This window comes from Erpetoichthys calabaricus, chromosome 2, assembly GCF_900747795.2.
Source record: "Erpetoichthys calabaricus chromosome 2, fErpCal1.3, whole genome shotgun sequence".
Classification (NCBI taxonomy): Eukaryota; Metazoa; Chordata; class Cladistia; order Polypteriformes; family Polypteridae; genus Erpetoichthys; species Erpetoichthys calabaricus.
In genome coordinates this window covers 186,334,079-186,350,939 of record NC_041395.2, presented here as the reverse complement: position 1 = coordinate 186,350,939, position 16,861 = coordinate 186,334,079, and the positions used below count along the sequence as shown (strand labels likewise).

Below are 16,861 nucleotides of genomic sequence, written 5' to 3'. Positions count from 1 at the left end.
CAATGCTGGAAAAAATACTCAATTCCGAGGAAACAAACACTATTTCCGCAATATATAAAATCTTATTAGAGTCCCTACCTTTCAAAGATCCAAGAGGACATTGGGAAGAAGATCTCTTAATCAATATATCAGAAAAGGAGTGGAAGGTAGCAAAGCAGAGAATTCACTCGAGTTCTATATGCGCAAAGCATAGAATTATTCAACTAAAAATTATATATCGAGCTCATCTGTCTCGCTTAAAACTGTCCAAAATGTTTCCAGGCCAGGATCCAACCTGCGAGCGCTGCAACCAAGCTCCTGCCTCACTGGGTCACATGTTCTGGGCCTGCACCAAACTAACATCATTTTGGACAAAAATTTTTAAGTGCCTCTCAGACAGCCTTAGTATCACAATCCCTCCTAACCCACTAACAGCTGTGTTTGGTGTCCTTCCAGATGGACTGGAATTGGAGAAGGACAAGGAAACGGTGATTGCATTCACTACACTCTTGGCACGCAGACTTATTTTGTTAAATTGGAAGAATCCTAATTCTCCTCTTATAAGTCAGTGGGAAACCGATGTTTTATATTATTTGAAACTGGAAAAAATCAAATTTTCAGTTAGAGGATCTGTACAAAATTTTTTCAAAACATGGCAGGATTTAATCAATATTATTTTAGAATAAGAGAATTAACTATTATTGCATTTAACTCCCTTCTCCATCTCTTATTTATATAGATTTTTACTTCTCCCCTTCTTTTGTCTAATGTTGCCTTATTAAAAAGCTTAAAGCAATTTTCCTTTAGCTAAGCTCTCCTTCTCAGTGGTGGGGTTTGATTTGTCTTCAAATTTGTTGGGTTATAAATTGATCTGTTTGTATGGAATGATTACAATGAAAATTAATAAAATAAAAATATTAAAAAAAAAAAATATACGCGTCTACAATAATCTTTTCGCATTAGCATCATTCAATGCAAACAATGTAGATTTACACAATAATGGACCATACACTATGAGAATCTGTGTTCCCACAACAATTACAGCTACGACAAGTTTAATTTAGAAAAAAACACAATTTGGTCAGGTGTATCTTTATGATCATGGGGAAGCGATGCAACATAGATTCAAAAGAGTTAAATGATCCGATGTAATAGAAATTATACAGCGAAATCCATACGTCCAAACCTATCGCACTTTACACAAAATTTATCAGCAAAACACAGACAAAGAAATTTTCTTGGATTTCTATATGAATCCGAAAGATCACAGTCGCATTTATAATAAACCCACATGTGACGAATTGTCAGCAATAATAATTTTGAAACACAGAGATATTAATGACAGAGTAGATATTCGTGTATATGCAAAGGCAAAGCATGATTCATTATTTATGTCAAATACATCGCCACATGCCGACCTTTTACTCTTTCCTTTGCTTTTCCCAGATGACGAAACAGGATGGTTGTACAATATGAAACAAACACATTCAGAAAAAAGAATAACACCCACACAATATTTAGGGTCAAAATTAGCGATACGTTCCCATGTATGTAACCCACTTCTATCATCTCAACACCTATGGCAACATTATATTATTAATGCGTATGTAAAAGTCGCAGCTAATCACCTCTTTTTATTAAATTGAATCAAGCAGAACGGAAATTCAAAATCCAATATTCAAATATCAATAGTTCAGACAAATTCAAAATAGGTAAAGCAGTAATATTACCATCATCATATCAAGGTAGTCCAAGAGCATTGCAACAGTTATATCATGATGCAATGGCAACATCCAGAACTATCGGTCGGCCAGATTTATTTCTTACAATGACGTCAATGGCCAGAAATCCGCAGCTACTTGAGAACAATGCCACTGGCTACGTCGGCTCTGGTTATTCCCACTTTCGTAAGTGTATTGTTTTAACAGAAAGTCTTTTTTTAATTGAATGAACTCGAAACGGTGTTCGGGCAAAAAGGAGATCTTGATATGCCATTCATATTAAACAGTTTCCAGTGAGAATAGCCTTTGCAATAACAATTAACAAATCACAAGGACAAATATTTGAAAAAGTCAGTTTATTTATAAGAGACAAAGATACGATATTCACTCATGCCCAGTTATATGTTGCATTATAACGCTGTAAGACCAAACAAGGCATCAAAATTCAATGTGATCTTGAAGAAAAGTTCATTCCAAATATTGTTTTTACTGAAGTTTTAAAATCAAAAGTGAAAATAATGCATATGTAGCAATTCACATGAAAAAAAACACTTTAAATTGTATTTCCACAGGACCAAACCTAGGAGTTGGCAAGCAAAGCAAGCAGGGGATAGAGCCCCCTAGTATTTGATAAAAAAAGTCCAAAAGACAAAGACCACAAAAAGATCAAGACAACAAAACTTCAACAAAAATATAATAAGTTAAAACAAACTATTTCAATCCATAAATAACAAAAAAAATCTTTAACAACCAAAACCCAAAATTCTAGTTATAATGGTTAAGGAACCATCAAATCCATGTAGTAACAGGAAATCAAAAAAGGGAAACTGCACAACAGAAGCATGAGCCACCACAAGCATCAAAAGGACAGGATGATAACTTAAACCAACTTAAAAGAAAAACATATTTTGAATAAAACATAACAAAATAATTCACAAAGAATAACAAAAATTAAATGAACTAAATACAAGGATGGAGTTCTGGCAATAACATAACAGATGTATATTTAGCTGCAATATACTGTAGTATGCATTTGCATAAATTGAGGAAGACTATTTTTTTTGAACTGCCGATTTCCATTCTGTTGAAAAAAGGTATACAGTAATCCCTCGCTATATCGCGCTTCGCCCTTCGCGGCTTCACTCCATCGCGGATTTTATATGTAAGCATATTTAAATATATATCGCGGATTTTTCGCTGCTTCGCGGGTTTCTGAGGACAATGGGTCTTTTAATTTCTGGTACATGCTTCCTCAGTTGGTTTGCCCAGTTGATTTCATACAAGGGACGCTATTGGCAGATGGCTGAGTAGCTAACCAGCTTACTTTTCTTTCTCTCTCTCTTGCGCTGACTATCTGTGATCCTGACGTAGGGGGTGTGAGCAGGGGGGCTGTTCGCACACCTAGACGATACGGACGCTCGTCTAAAAATGTTGAAAGATTATCTTCACGTTGCTACCTTCTGTGTGCAGCTTTTAAGTATGCTGCACGGTGCTTCGCATACTTAAAAGCTCAAAGGGCACGTATTGATTTTTTTATCTGTCTCTCTCTGCTCCTGACGGAGGGGGTGTGAGCTGCCGCCTTCAACAGCTTTGTGCCGCGGTGCTTCGCATACTTAAAAGCAAACAGCCCTATTGATTTATTTGCTCCTTTGAAGAGGAAGATATGTTTGCATTCTTTTAATTGTGAGACTGAACTGTCATCTCTGTCTTGTCATGGAGCACAGTTTAAACTTTTGAAAAAGAGACAAATGTTTGTTTGCAATGTTTGAATAACGTTCCTATCTCTCTACAACCTCCTGTGTTTCTGCGCAAATCTGTGACCCAAGCATGACAATATAAAAATAACCATATAAATATATGGTTTCTACTTCGCGGATTTTCTTATTTCGCGGGTGGCTCTGGAACGCAACCCCCGCGATGGAGGAGGGATTACTGTAGTTTAGTTACAGGAGAGTTTTAGATGGAAGATCAGGAGATAACAGAACAAGAAAAGGCTTAAACAAAAAAAAAAAAAAACAGTCAGAGGAACAGCTGTTGGCCATACCAAAAGATCAAAAAATCAGCAACAAAACCAAAGTACGAGACAGGAAACGCAGTCATGAAACAAGACTGAGCGATTCTAACTATAACAAGACAATTTTCGCTAACTAGAAATAATCACAATTCTTCACTACCAGTATTATTATTTTAATACAAACATTGGAGACTAAAAGCAGGGAGTAGCCATCTTACATAGGCAGGGAGTAATGACATAACATGTTATCAGAGACTGAATTATGATGAGGAAAAGGGATATTATTTTTCACAAAATTTCTAACTTGTACATAAAAAAGATAAGGGATTGTTATGTTACTACAGTCGTTTTTGAGATAACAGTTCAAAACAAGCATAACAGTTGTCTATATAAACATCTCTAAAAGACTGGATACTTAGTGATTTACATATTTTGAAGAATGAATAGCTTACAGAAGGATGGCTTATATGGTTATTATATATAATGCACAGTAAGCACAGCTGGTAAAGGCATCTTTGCTTTAAAATATGCTCTACAAATTGGACCAAATCTTTAGTGACTGGTGGACCTCATGATAGCTGGCAGATTGACAGTAGGTAAATTTAACTAGAGCACAAAGCAAGGAATACGGTGTGGATTATTTCCATAGCTAGCCCAGCTAGTAAGCAATTCCATTAAGAGATGCCAATAGCGCCAAATTCCTGGTTACGACTTTTTGTTTTGACTAAATGGCTGTCCATTGATTGATATTATTCAGTATAGTGTCATAAATTTACAGTAATAGTGGACAGGGGCAAACACAAACAATGCAGTATATTATAAAACTTTATTGAAATTAACCCCATGCCATCATTGAGAAAAAAAGTGGATTTTTTATGTGGCTGTGCATAAAAAAACTTTCAAGGTGTTACTGAGTCAACAAATACAGTTTGTATCGATTTCTTAACATGAAATGAAAGGTTAAAACCATGATTTTTATATACAGTATTTCAACTAAAACGGAATTCTTATTTAAAATTCTGTCACCTCAAAAGGTTCATATCATTATTCATTTGAATTAAACAACTAAGCATACTACATAGTTTTAAACATCAATCAAAACTGTAGGTCTGGAAGATGGAAGGCCTCCAGTTTATACTTAACATACTGTAGACAGCTGCTGAAATCAAAAACTATAGTTAGATAAGCATCTTAAAATTTATCATAAAAAGGTATAAAACAAAAGGATACAACAGTTGCTGATCTCCCTAAAAAATAAAGAGTTTTAATTAACAATAAAGTATTTGGTTTAGAAGTTGAATTTTAAATTTTTTCTGTTGCGGGTTATAAATCATAGGCAACAAAGAATAAACTGAGTTCAAGAAACAGACAAAGAAAGTTGACTTTGTAAATGTACTAATGTTGGTGTCTTGACTTGCTATTAAATCAAAGTCAACTATATAGTTTTTTTTTTACATTATGTAAAAACTGGTATTCACATTGTAAAGTCTTGAAGCAAAAACATTAAATTAAATGCAGGGTAATTTTTACTGAACACAATAAAAAGTTTCACAGTACCACATTTTTTTCACAGACCAGGGACCTCATGTATAATGCTGTGTGTAGAATTCACACTAAAACATGGTGTATGGACAAAACTAGAAATGTGCATAAGCACAATTCAGATGCATAAACCTGTGCATAAACAAAAGCTCCCCTTTATAAATCCCAATCAATGTGAATTTTAATGCAAATGCACACACCTAAAGTCCCACCCCAACTCATCCATGAATTTCACATATTTGAATATGCAAATCAATATAAATAGCCCCTTTATTCAATTTTTTATTAAAAGACAATGGCAAAAGCATGTGGAAAAAAATAAGAATTTAAGCAAATGCAAAATTTCCTCAGTGAAATATGTAGGCAAGGAAAAACTTACTATTTGGTGGCTTTAATCTCAAAATTTCTGTTAACCTAAGTTTATTTTGTCATTAAAATTGAATGTTGTAAACTTCATCATAAGATCGATGTTTAATTTACTAGAGTTTCTCAAACCCCATCATAACTTAAGTAGCACATTAAATGCTTCATATTCTAAGTGTTCCCTGAACCAGTCGCTAATTGCTTCTTAAATGGGCTTTCTCTTACGCAGACAGCAGCACGCATAAAGTGATTGCCACACAGAATACATTAAATTTGTGATATTACAACTCTCTGAACATTTTTAGAAAACTAAGATACATACTTGATATCATTTTTGCAATGAAATGCATTAAAGCATGTATTAAACATGTGGGGGAACAGTAGCATAGCAGTAGCGAATACGAAGACTTTTATTTTGTAGTGGTTGGTTACGTGGGGAATGAAAAGGAAAAGATAGGAACAGGGGTTTGGTACATTCGATAAAGACAGACACGGCTGCAATAAAGAAAGCCACCGACCACCAGCTCACGAACCCAACATTTACACATTATTTCAATTAAACCAGTGGGATACTCATTCATATATCTAGCCTCGACAATGCGAGTTACGCCGCTGACAGTTTCTTCCTATGGTTCATTTGAGTTTTTTGTCTGTCAACTACCTGGCTCTATTCCCACCATTGTTGCAACTATTTACCGTCCTCCTAAATTCAACAAAGAGTTTCTGAATGACTTTTCTGCTTTTTTAGCTTATTTGTCGTTATCTTCGAACATAATAATAATGGGTGATTTTAACATTCATTTGGATAACAGTAAGTCCTCGGCGACCAGAGATTTTATTTCTTGCCTTGATAACTTTGACTTTCAGCAGTTTATGGAAACCCCGACACATTTCAAAGGACATATCTTGGATTTGATTTGCTATATTGGACTTACTCCGAATGACTGTACTGCGGAAGAATTTCCCTCTTCAGATCATTTTCTCCTTACATTTAATATGATTCTTACTGTCTACACCATTAAACCTCTTCGAGTAATAACTTTCAGGAATCTTAAAAATATCAACATGGATAATTTTCAATTAGGCACTGATATACTTGTGGAATCATTACAAACTATTTCTTCGCCAGATTTAGTTAACTTTTATAATTAAGGACTTCTGGACATTTTGAATTCGGTAGCCCCACTCAAAACCTGATCAGTTTCATTTACACACACTGCCCCATGGTTTACACCAACTTTGCGCATTTTAAAATCTAAAGGTCGGCAGTTGGAACGGCTGTACAAGAAAACAGGTCTTAATGTTCATAAAGAAATGTATTTTAGCCATATGCATCACTATAGGGGCAGCATACGGCATGCTAAAGCTGCCTATTTTACTGCCCTAATTTCTTCCAACAAGGGGAACTCTGGAACACTTTTTTCCCTGCTTAGATCGCTAACAAGTCCCCCAGACTCTCTTTCCTTGCACTGCCTTTCTAACGAATTTTGTAACACCTTAATGACATTTTTTAATGATAAAATCCAGGCAATACATTATAATTTAGGCTCTGTTGCTATTGACTCCACCATTGATGATTTTCCTCCTTCTACTCATTCATTTTCCATGTTTGAGCTTCCCTCCACCTCAGAAATCATGGATCTCATCAATAGCTCTAAGCCTTCAACCTGTCACTTGGATCCAATTCCCACTGTTCTGGTTAAAGCCTGCCTTCCCTCGCTAGCTCCTCTTGTTGTTTCAATTATTCACTCGTCACTTTCCACTGGAATTGTTCACCAGTCTATGAAAACTGCAGTGATTCACCCCCTACTGAAAAAACCTGGGGTTGACCCTACTGACTTTAATAATTTTCTACCAATTTCTAATCTTCCTTTTATTTCAAAGGTTCTTGAAAAAACTGTGGCTTCCCAACTTCATCAGTATTTATCTGCTAACAGTTTATATGAACCATTCCAGTCAGGCTTCCGAAGTTTTCACAGCACTGAGACGGCACTAATTAAGATCACTAATGATCTTTTAGTGGCTGCAGACTCAGGCCTAATCACAATCCTTGTTCTTCTTGACCTCAGTGCTGCATTTGACACTGTCTGTCATTTCACCCTACTAAAAAGGCTATCTGCACTAGGTATTTCTCACATTCCGTTAACTTGGTTTAAGTCATATCTTACTGACAGAACTCAATTCATTCAGCTGGATACATGTACCTCCACTCCCATTCCTGTAGTATCTGGGGTTCCTCAGGGTTCTGTCCTTGGCCCCCTGCTGTTTATCATTTATCTGCTTCCTTTGGGTGTCATTTTTCGTAAATGGACGATAAACTTTCATTGTTACGCAGATGACACCCAGTTATATATTTCAACTTCACCATCTGCATCGCTTCCACCATACTCACTTACTGATTGCCTTGCTGAGATCAAGTCTTGGTTATCTTCTAACTTCTTGCAGTTGAACTCTAATAAAACTGAGGTGCTTCTTATGGGCACGAAATCTGCAATAACGAAGGCATCAAAGATCTCAGTATTAATAGACAACACATCTGTTACCTGTACAGATCAGATAAAAAGCCTTGGTGTAATTCTGGACAGCACGTTGTCTTTCCAGTCTCACATCAGTTCCGTTACTCGAACAGCTTACTTTCACCTGCGAAACATTAATCGCTTGCGTCCATTTTTGTCAAATCACTCTACTGCCATTTTAGTCAACAGTTTGGTCACCTCCCGCCTGGACTATTGCAACTCACTTCTCTTTGGTCTGCCCCAAAAGTTACTACATAAACTTCAACTTGTTCAAAATTCAGCTGCTCGTATAATTACTAAAACACCCTATTCTGATCACATTACACCCGTTATTCAGCAGCTTCATTGGCTGCCAATAAAGTTTAGGGTCAACTACAAAATTTTAGTCCTTACATATAAGGCCATTCATAATCTTGCCCCCACATATCTCTCACAGCTCCTACAAGTCATTAAACCCTCTCGTATGCTCAGATCCTCTTCTTCCATCAACTTAAATAATCCACCAGCACATCTTGTTACGAAGGGATATCGAGCATTTAGCAGATCGGCACCTTCCTTATGGAACTCATTACCTGCTTATCTTAGGAATATGACTACCCTTCACCAATTTCCGGCTAATCTTAAAACTTATCTGTTCAAAATTGCTTATTCACTGTAATTGTTATTGGTGTTTTATCTGATGTTTATTTGGATTTTAAATTTTCTAGTCATTGAATGTTTATTTTTTAACCTGATTGTACAGTGACCTTGAGTTTTTTGAAAGGCGCGCCAAATAAAATGTATTATTATTATTATTAGCCTCTTGGAGCCCTGTCACAACTGCCATAAATGTTCTTTGCATTGAATGTACAGCTGCTTGAGCATTCACATTTTAGAAATATTGTGGAAAGGTGTCCTAGGAATTTAATGAATGTTCTTCTGGATGAGATTTATTTATTATTTATTCTTTATTTTAGCAGTACTGCCTCTGTCAAACGCACCATCCCCCAATTCATGTCCTTCTGTTTTCCTTCTCCATAAAACCAAATTACACTCAATAAATGTCTTCATAGTTACTATCACTGTGCCACTATGCAACCCATATGTTTAATGCATGCTTAAATGCATTTCATCATAAACGTGACAGCAAGTATATATCTTAGTATTCCAAAATGAGCTGTAATATCATTAAGGCAATGTGTTCTGTGTGGCAATTAGTGCCTGCGTGCTCCTGTTGGTGTGCGGCAGTAGGAATTTATCGTACCACCAATTGTTTAATTATTAACAGTATACATTATTTAAATGAAGTTAACAATTTATGTATAAAATGTAATATACATACTTTAATGCATTTCATCACGAAAATTAAATTCGGTAATCATCCTAGTATTCTAACACCACACAACTCCAAGAGTATAGCTCTTGGAAATCTAAGTCGACTTAGAAGCCAGAGATCATCATCTGTAAATATGTGCTCTCTTAGATTGAATTGAATTCCTTTATTGTCATTGCATGGTACAATGAGATTCAGTATGGAAGTAATTTTTCTATAAAATGAAGATAATAATACTACTACTACTACTAATAATAATAGAAAACAAAGAAAAATACATAATATGAAAGCAAACGTACAATATGCATGTACATATAGTGCAGATGGTTCATAAGGTGGCTCAGGTTGTGCAATATTACAGTTGTAGTGCAAATTTACAGTGAGGTAATTGTAATTATAAGTACAAACAGTTCTACTGAGAGCATGTGATGGACTAATTCAGTGTGGTTATAGCTCTTGAAATGAATCTGTTTCTGACCCACGAGGTCCATGCAGGAAAGGCTCTGAAGCATTTGCCAGACTAAGGAAGTTCAAATAGATTGTGGCATGGGTGAGTGGAATCCATGCAGAAGATGGTGGCTTTTCTGAGGCAGCGTGTCCTATAAATCAGTGGTCCCCAACTTTTTTGACAGCAAGGACCACTTTATTAGATGCAAATTTATTCCACTGGCCGGTCGGGGGGGCAGTTTTATACACAATTTACATAACATTTCTATTATTATTAAGTTATTAAACAGTTCACATACGTTTGCAACCCGAGATTTTTCTTCTTTTTTTGCATATAACAAAGACATATGCTTTGCATTTGCCATTCCAACAGATTGCACATCACAAACATTAACACTGCTATCTTTTTTTCGTGTCTGCCGTTTCTATAGGAGGGTGACAATGAGTTAAATTCCAATGGATGTTTTTCAAATGTTGACAAGCAATAAGCAAAAGGTGTCACTGAAAACCACAGAAAACAAAAACAGCAAAAAAAAAAAAAAAAAAAAAAAAAAAAAAAAAAAAAAAAACAGTACAAGGAAAGTTCGAAGAAAGAGATTTTACAATGTTTCTGTTTGGGGATCGTTGTGCAAATGTGCACAACTGAGCTGGGACCACAGATCTAACTGCTCTGTGGATGATTCATTCAAGCATTTCAAGGTCACTTCTTTGTAATGAAAGCATCTGCTAAATGTACTTCGTAGTAACATGATTTCTATAGACTCGTGTCATATGGGGAAACTGTCGGGACCATAAAAATACTTCTCTTGTAATACTCTCTCACCTCGGTCTCTCTCCTCTCTTTGCGCCGCTGCAAAGCCCCGCTCGCCAAGCGTTCTGAAAAGTCTGAGCGAGTCTCCGTTGCCAGCAGTTCTCTTGCAGCCCGGCTGTCAGACGGCTGCGGACCGGGGGTTGGGGACCCCTGCTATAAATGTCCTCCAGGGCTGGAAGCTGTATTCTGATCTGCACTCTTGACACAACCCACTGTACTGCTTTCTGATCAGCTGTTGTGCAGCTATGATAACCACACACACATACAATGGGTTAAAATACTCTCTAAAGCTACTGGTAAAGCAGGTATGGTATTTGGAATAGTTTGGCCATTCCATGCTCCATTACATTGTTAAAGTGTCTTAAATTTGTAAACAATACGCAATTAATTTTGGTGTATATGATACAGCCCATGTCATGGATGTGATTCTAGAAAAGAAATCACAGAAACAGTAGCACTGCTTTGACGCTGGGTGCCGCCTTTTTGCAAAGCTGAGCATAAAAGCGTGTATGTATGGTGTGAGGCTGCCGTGAAAATTTGTGTGGCTTTACGTCAAGTTTAGTTTTTATACACCTCAAAGTGAGTGCAGAAACAAGCGTACACAACATTTTTGGCCATACACAACGTTTATACAAGAGGCCCCAGGTGTGTCTTCTTTTGTCATCAATAGTAAGTAGTTTACTGGAAATCTTTGCAAAACAAAGTTTATATACAGAATCTTGAATAAACATATACATTTAATCCAATGTATTTACATTTACTGCATGTAAATTCCCCACCACACAGATTTAGAGTGCTATACCTACTGAAAAAGTTAAAATGCATTCAAAATAAATCACAAAACCATCAATTTCACATACACATATATGTAAAAATGAATGCATATTGGTGTTTTTAGGATCTTAATATTTTCTGTTATAATTATGGAAGTACCATTGTATTATAATGGTAATAACATTAAGATAGATAGATAGATAGATACTTTATCTATCTATCTATCTTAATGTTATTACCATTATAATACAATGGTACTTCCAATTAAGTTAAAGTAAGCTAAATTAAAGTAATACTCCACTCAAAAAAGATATTTTCTATATGGTACTTACCTTATGCAGTTTGTAGTGATGGCCAAGGAACATTTTTACACTAATGTTTTTATGCAGAAGACGACAAAAAAGTTTATGATATAATAGGCTCTAATTGAATCCCATACTGTACAATGGCAAATGATGTGATAAACATCCATGGAAAAGAGAAAATATTGTAATGTTGCTCATGTTGCATAATACACATGTCTGTTATGCAGTAGTAAACTCAAAACTTGTGAAACACATTCCTTTTTTCTTAACATTATTATTAACAGTTATTTCCAGGGAAAGGCATTGTTCATTGTAAACAGGAAAATGCATTCCCATAATTATGTGCTTTTGATTGAAGCATTCCCATAATTATGTGTTTTTGATTGAAGACAAAGCTCTTGACCAACACATGAGGGGGAGAGGCAGATCTTCAATTCAAAGGTACAAAATTATTGGAGTTTCCTCACTCTGCATGAAAACGTAAGATTAAAGTAACATATAAAAAAATAATTTTTGGGTGGTGTATTTCTTAAAGACTACTTCGAAATGGAAGAGAATAAAACAAAATGCAGCTCTCTGAAAAATGAAATGTACCTATGCCCTAATTTTCTCAACATGTTGTTTCAGTGGGTGGAAATGTAACAGGTCTGAGCTTCAAGAAAAAGAAGATTTGGTGTTATCTTTGATACTTATCTATGCCTTGCAAAATTACAATTTCTGAACATTTAGAATTTTAAAAATCTACCTTAGTCATTTTTAACATAAATTAATAAAACATTCGTAAACCTGCTTCAACCAATTTAGGGTCGTGGGGAGCTCAAACTAATCCTGGCAACACTGGCAGCAAGGCAGTAAACTGCCTTAAACAATTTGCCAGTCCATAATAGATCCCACTTATAAACACAGGCTCACACAGGACCAATTTATTTGTACGATGGACAGCCGATTACAGTAATACTTTCTTTTCTGGACCTTCAAGTTATTTCTTTACTACTATTCAATAAACTGAAAAACAAATTACATGAGTCATAACTAGAATTAACAACTATGACTGTGTAATTCACTTTCTTAAGTGTGTACATTAGGTTCTAGTTAAGTTGTAAGTCAGCTTCAGTTATTTCAATTTGATTTTGTAATATCTTCAAAAGCCTTTACCATACTAAATTCCTAACACTGATAATGAATAGTTATCACAAAATCTATACTTTCTAAAAAATAAAGAATATTTCTGCTGGAAGAATTTTCTTTAGATAGAGTCTCAAAACTCTGATGTTTAGTCTTCTGCACTTTAAGTGATGTCTTAACGCTCTCAGCTTTAAAACCATGACTGAAGGCATGTGACAAAAATTCCCTACTCTTGGCAAGACTGATAATTTTGCTTTTAAATACTTTTCAGTGTCCTCCAGTGGTGTTTTGCTTTGTTGCCACTTTGACTATGTTATTATTTTAAAATAGAACATCAAAGAGAATGGTAGACAATGTAATCAACAGTGACAGATCCATCATTGGTCCTTCACCATATCTAACACACTCATCACCTGCACTGTAGTATATTTTAGGGGCTTAGCATCCAGACTTTGATGTCTTTTGCCAAAGATGTTGACCTATATACAATTAAGTTTGTGGCATCTTTGAGGACCAAACTTTTGTTTTCCTCTCCTTCATTGCCAGCTGGCCCTAGCTTTAAGAACAGAATTAACTCATTCAGATTTACAAACTGTATCTTATTACAGCCATATGAATCTTGAATTGGAGAGAGGCAGAGAGAGATAGAGTTTTCTTCTTTACTAAAGTGTTAAATGTTACTGCTGTCTTACTGTAACGTTATTATATTTATAAATGTGTTACAGCACTTTTCACCTGTAAATAGGAGGTGTACTATATAAACACATTGAATTATTTAAGAATTTTAAATTGATTTCTTTTTTTGGCAGCAGTAATTATATACTACTTAAGAAAGTGGCTGGAAGGAATACCTGTGACTACTGCAGCCCTTCAGGATCTAAGTTTGACAGAAAACTGCTGGTCTATAACTTAATAATTCAGCAGTCTATAAAATTTTTAAATGTTTTATACTCAAAAGTGAGACAGCATATTTAAATAAGATTGTTGAGAATCCAAATTCTGAAAAGAATAATGGGAACCCCATAGAAGAATGGCCTGCCAGATGTCACATTACACTGCATCCAGAAGAATGTTCATTCTGCACAGTCATGTTACTTAAATATACACATTTAACATGTGACTTTCTAATTTATCAACCACTTATGAATCTTAATTTTGATTGCCTTTGCACTTGTAGTAGATATAAGAGATTTTGGATTTTACCATGTACTGTAAACAAAAATGTCTGTTGTGAGAGTTGCCCAGCTGTCAAGGGATTGCCAATCATAAGCTTGTACAGAAAACAGAAATGTTACAGATCTTCATCATGACAGAGAACCACACTGGTAACAAAAGTCAACAAAGTGGGCCCTGAAAGTAAGATCATTGTGGTCACCGAAGCAAGACAGCAAGGGAAAGTGGCACCATTTGAGGAAATCTGCAATATTTCCATGGGTGCTAGAGTGGAACAATCTGATGGTGCCACCCAAAGACAACAGAATCACAGAGGACTTCCAGAAGACAAATTCAAATTTACTAGATTGCTTCATCATCTAAGAGATCAGGATCTCTAACCTGGTGGCCATGCAATCACAGGTAACTATTAATGCAAAACCCTTTTCTGGCTCAGGAACATTTACTCTTCAATCATGAAAACAGCTGGAGTCAGAGCTCACCAGTAGGAAGGTGTGAAGGTCAGAGAGAGGGGAAGAGAATAGGTGTGATGAGGAATGCTTCTGTGGTACTTGGAAGTAGAAAAATGGAGAAACTGCATTTGAGAGAGAATGATCACTGGGAAACAGCAGTTTCTTGAATTTCCTTTAATATTTGTGTTCTGCCTATCCGCAGTCTTATTTGGATAAAAACTAACTGTACTCTTTTAAGTATCTTTTTATTCTTCTGGTGTTATTTTGGACTGTAAAGTAACCACTAAGGTGTGTTCTCTTGTTAATTTTTGGCATATTTATAAAACTACTATTTTCTTCAGTGTTTTTATTTCAGTGTGCTAATGCAGTTAATCTACCTTTTTTATAGTGTACATATATTTCTCATCAGTAACGTACAAATTTTAAAAAGATTTTATTGTGTGGTGTTTGTCTAACGGTTCCAAAATTCATCTTAAGTTTTCCAAAATTTGGCATGTGCATACTAAACTTTGTCCTCATTGTGATCTATAATTTTTTTTAACTGAGATTAAATGTCATATACAACTAACTAAAAGGGTTACATTATAGTATTTTTTGTAGCTTTCATACATACTATATTGTATGATAGAAAAATCGCATGCATTTTCTTTACAAAAAATAATTAGCGCAATATAGCCTCTATGTGTTACCATCTGCACATACATTCACTCTGATTTAGTCTGCTTTGCCAAATCCAATACATTTTTTAAAGGCCCAGTAATTTATGATTTTGTTAACTATTAAAATAAAGGAAAAACTATTGTATTTAGATGAAACCCCCATCTCATGTACAAAAAAGAAAATGAGCTTATTAAAATTTCAAACTCAAAATTAACTTTCAGTTTGACCAAAGAAGCAGTATGAAACACAGAATCTGTCTTATAAATTGATTTTCAATATTAATTTTAACAACATTAAGATGCTTATACACCTTATATTGAGTCCGTTTTAACTTATATCTGGTTGACTTAGACTTAAAATCATAATATTACCAACAAAAAGACGAACAAATGTGGAATTATAAAGAACTAACAAGTAAAGCTGCCTTACTCATTGGGTAAAATGTTGTCAACCAATTCATTCACACCCTAACTCTCCAGCTTTTGTCATCATATCTGAAGTGAAAAACGCTTTTTTTATTCCACTCACAGACTCGCTCAATCCAATTCATGGTCACGGGGACCTTCAGCCTATACCAAAAGCATTGATGGCAAAGTAAGGAGATACGCATCTCTGGACAGTGCCCTAATCTATCACAGGACCCATCCATACAAACACAAGACAAGTCTGGAATCATCAATCAGTCTAACACACAGGTCTTTGAGGCAGAAAACTAATGGTTAGGACATACAAACCACTTCAATAGTCTATTACCTTATTAATTTCCAAATAAAAGCCTAATATGCTATTGTTCTCATGGTCAATGTTAAAATGAGTTGTAATAGTTTAAAAGTTTGCAACTTTTCAATAAATCGAATTTTCCCACTAAACAGTAATAAATTTCGAACCAAATTAAGCACTAGAAGTAACCTAGCGCGGCGCGTTAAATTCACCCCTTGGGAAAACTGGCGAACTGTGAGTGTGCCTATCCAGGACTTCTTCGTGTATCGTGCACGATACTACCGGGATGGGTTTCAACGTTCGTGACCTTTAATTAGACGAAGCGAGCGAAATGAACGGATGAAAACATAGACAGACAGACGTGGAACTTTTCAAAGCAAAACAGTTTCTCAATACTTATCAGTAAAATCTTTGTCTTGAGAAAAACAGCCTTAAATCTTTGCATTTATTATTTCACGTTCGGGTTTCAACTAGTGTTTTTAGCATTACAGTGGGGAAAACGCTGGAAACAACTAACAAAGTAAATAGGAACTTCTTCAATCGATAGCGGAAAATTATGAAATAGTTAAGGATAAAAAGTTTTTTTCAGGTTCTTTAATCTTTTATAACACACTTCTCACCGATTCTAGTAGCCATCTTCTAAAGATCTGAAAACTGAGGCAATCTGTAGTCATAGCGACAGAAAAAAAAACAACTTCCGATCAATTAGACTACTACTTCGACTTCGTCCGTTTTATGGCAGTTTGTGTAGTCTTAGTGTATTACCGCCACCTACTGTACGGAGGGAAAACTCCTCATTCCATTTAATGTGTAAAATTACAGTATTTTCCCAGTCCCGTGTTTGTAACAATTGTAATGCTTTTTCCCAGTCATGTGTGTCTGATGCATTTCATTAGTTCCTTGTATTTACAATTCTATTATACCCAGAAGACCCAGAATGACATAGT

The 16,861-nt window shown here is 35.4% G+C and overlaps 1 protein-coding gene across 3 annotated transcripts in view; it reads right to left on the bottom strand.

Annotated features, from left to right (window-relative positions):
• LOC114643396 (transmembrane protein 80-like) overlaps positions 1 to 16,632 on the bottom strand; it is a 35,433-nt gene extending 18,801 nt beyond the window's left edge. Inside the window, exons 1-2 of one of the 3 annotated variants that reach the window (XM_051922074.1) lie at positions 16,535 to 16,632; positions 4,945 to 4,961 (exon numbers count right to left, since the gene is read on the bottom strand). In XM_051922074.1, the coding sequence (XP_051778034.1) occupies positions 4,945 to 4,961; positions 16,535 to 16,550 (33 nt within the window). In that variant the 5' untranslated portion in view covers positions 16,551 to 16,632. The remainder of the gene's footprint in view (positions 1 to 4,944; positions 4,962 to 16,534) is intronic. The other 2 variants (XM_028791982.2, XM_051922076.1) reach the window with 2 other exon arrangements.
• Positions 16,633 to 16,861: the final 229 nt, after the last annotated feature.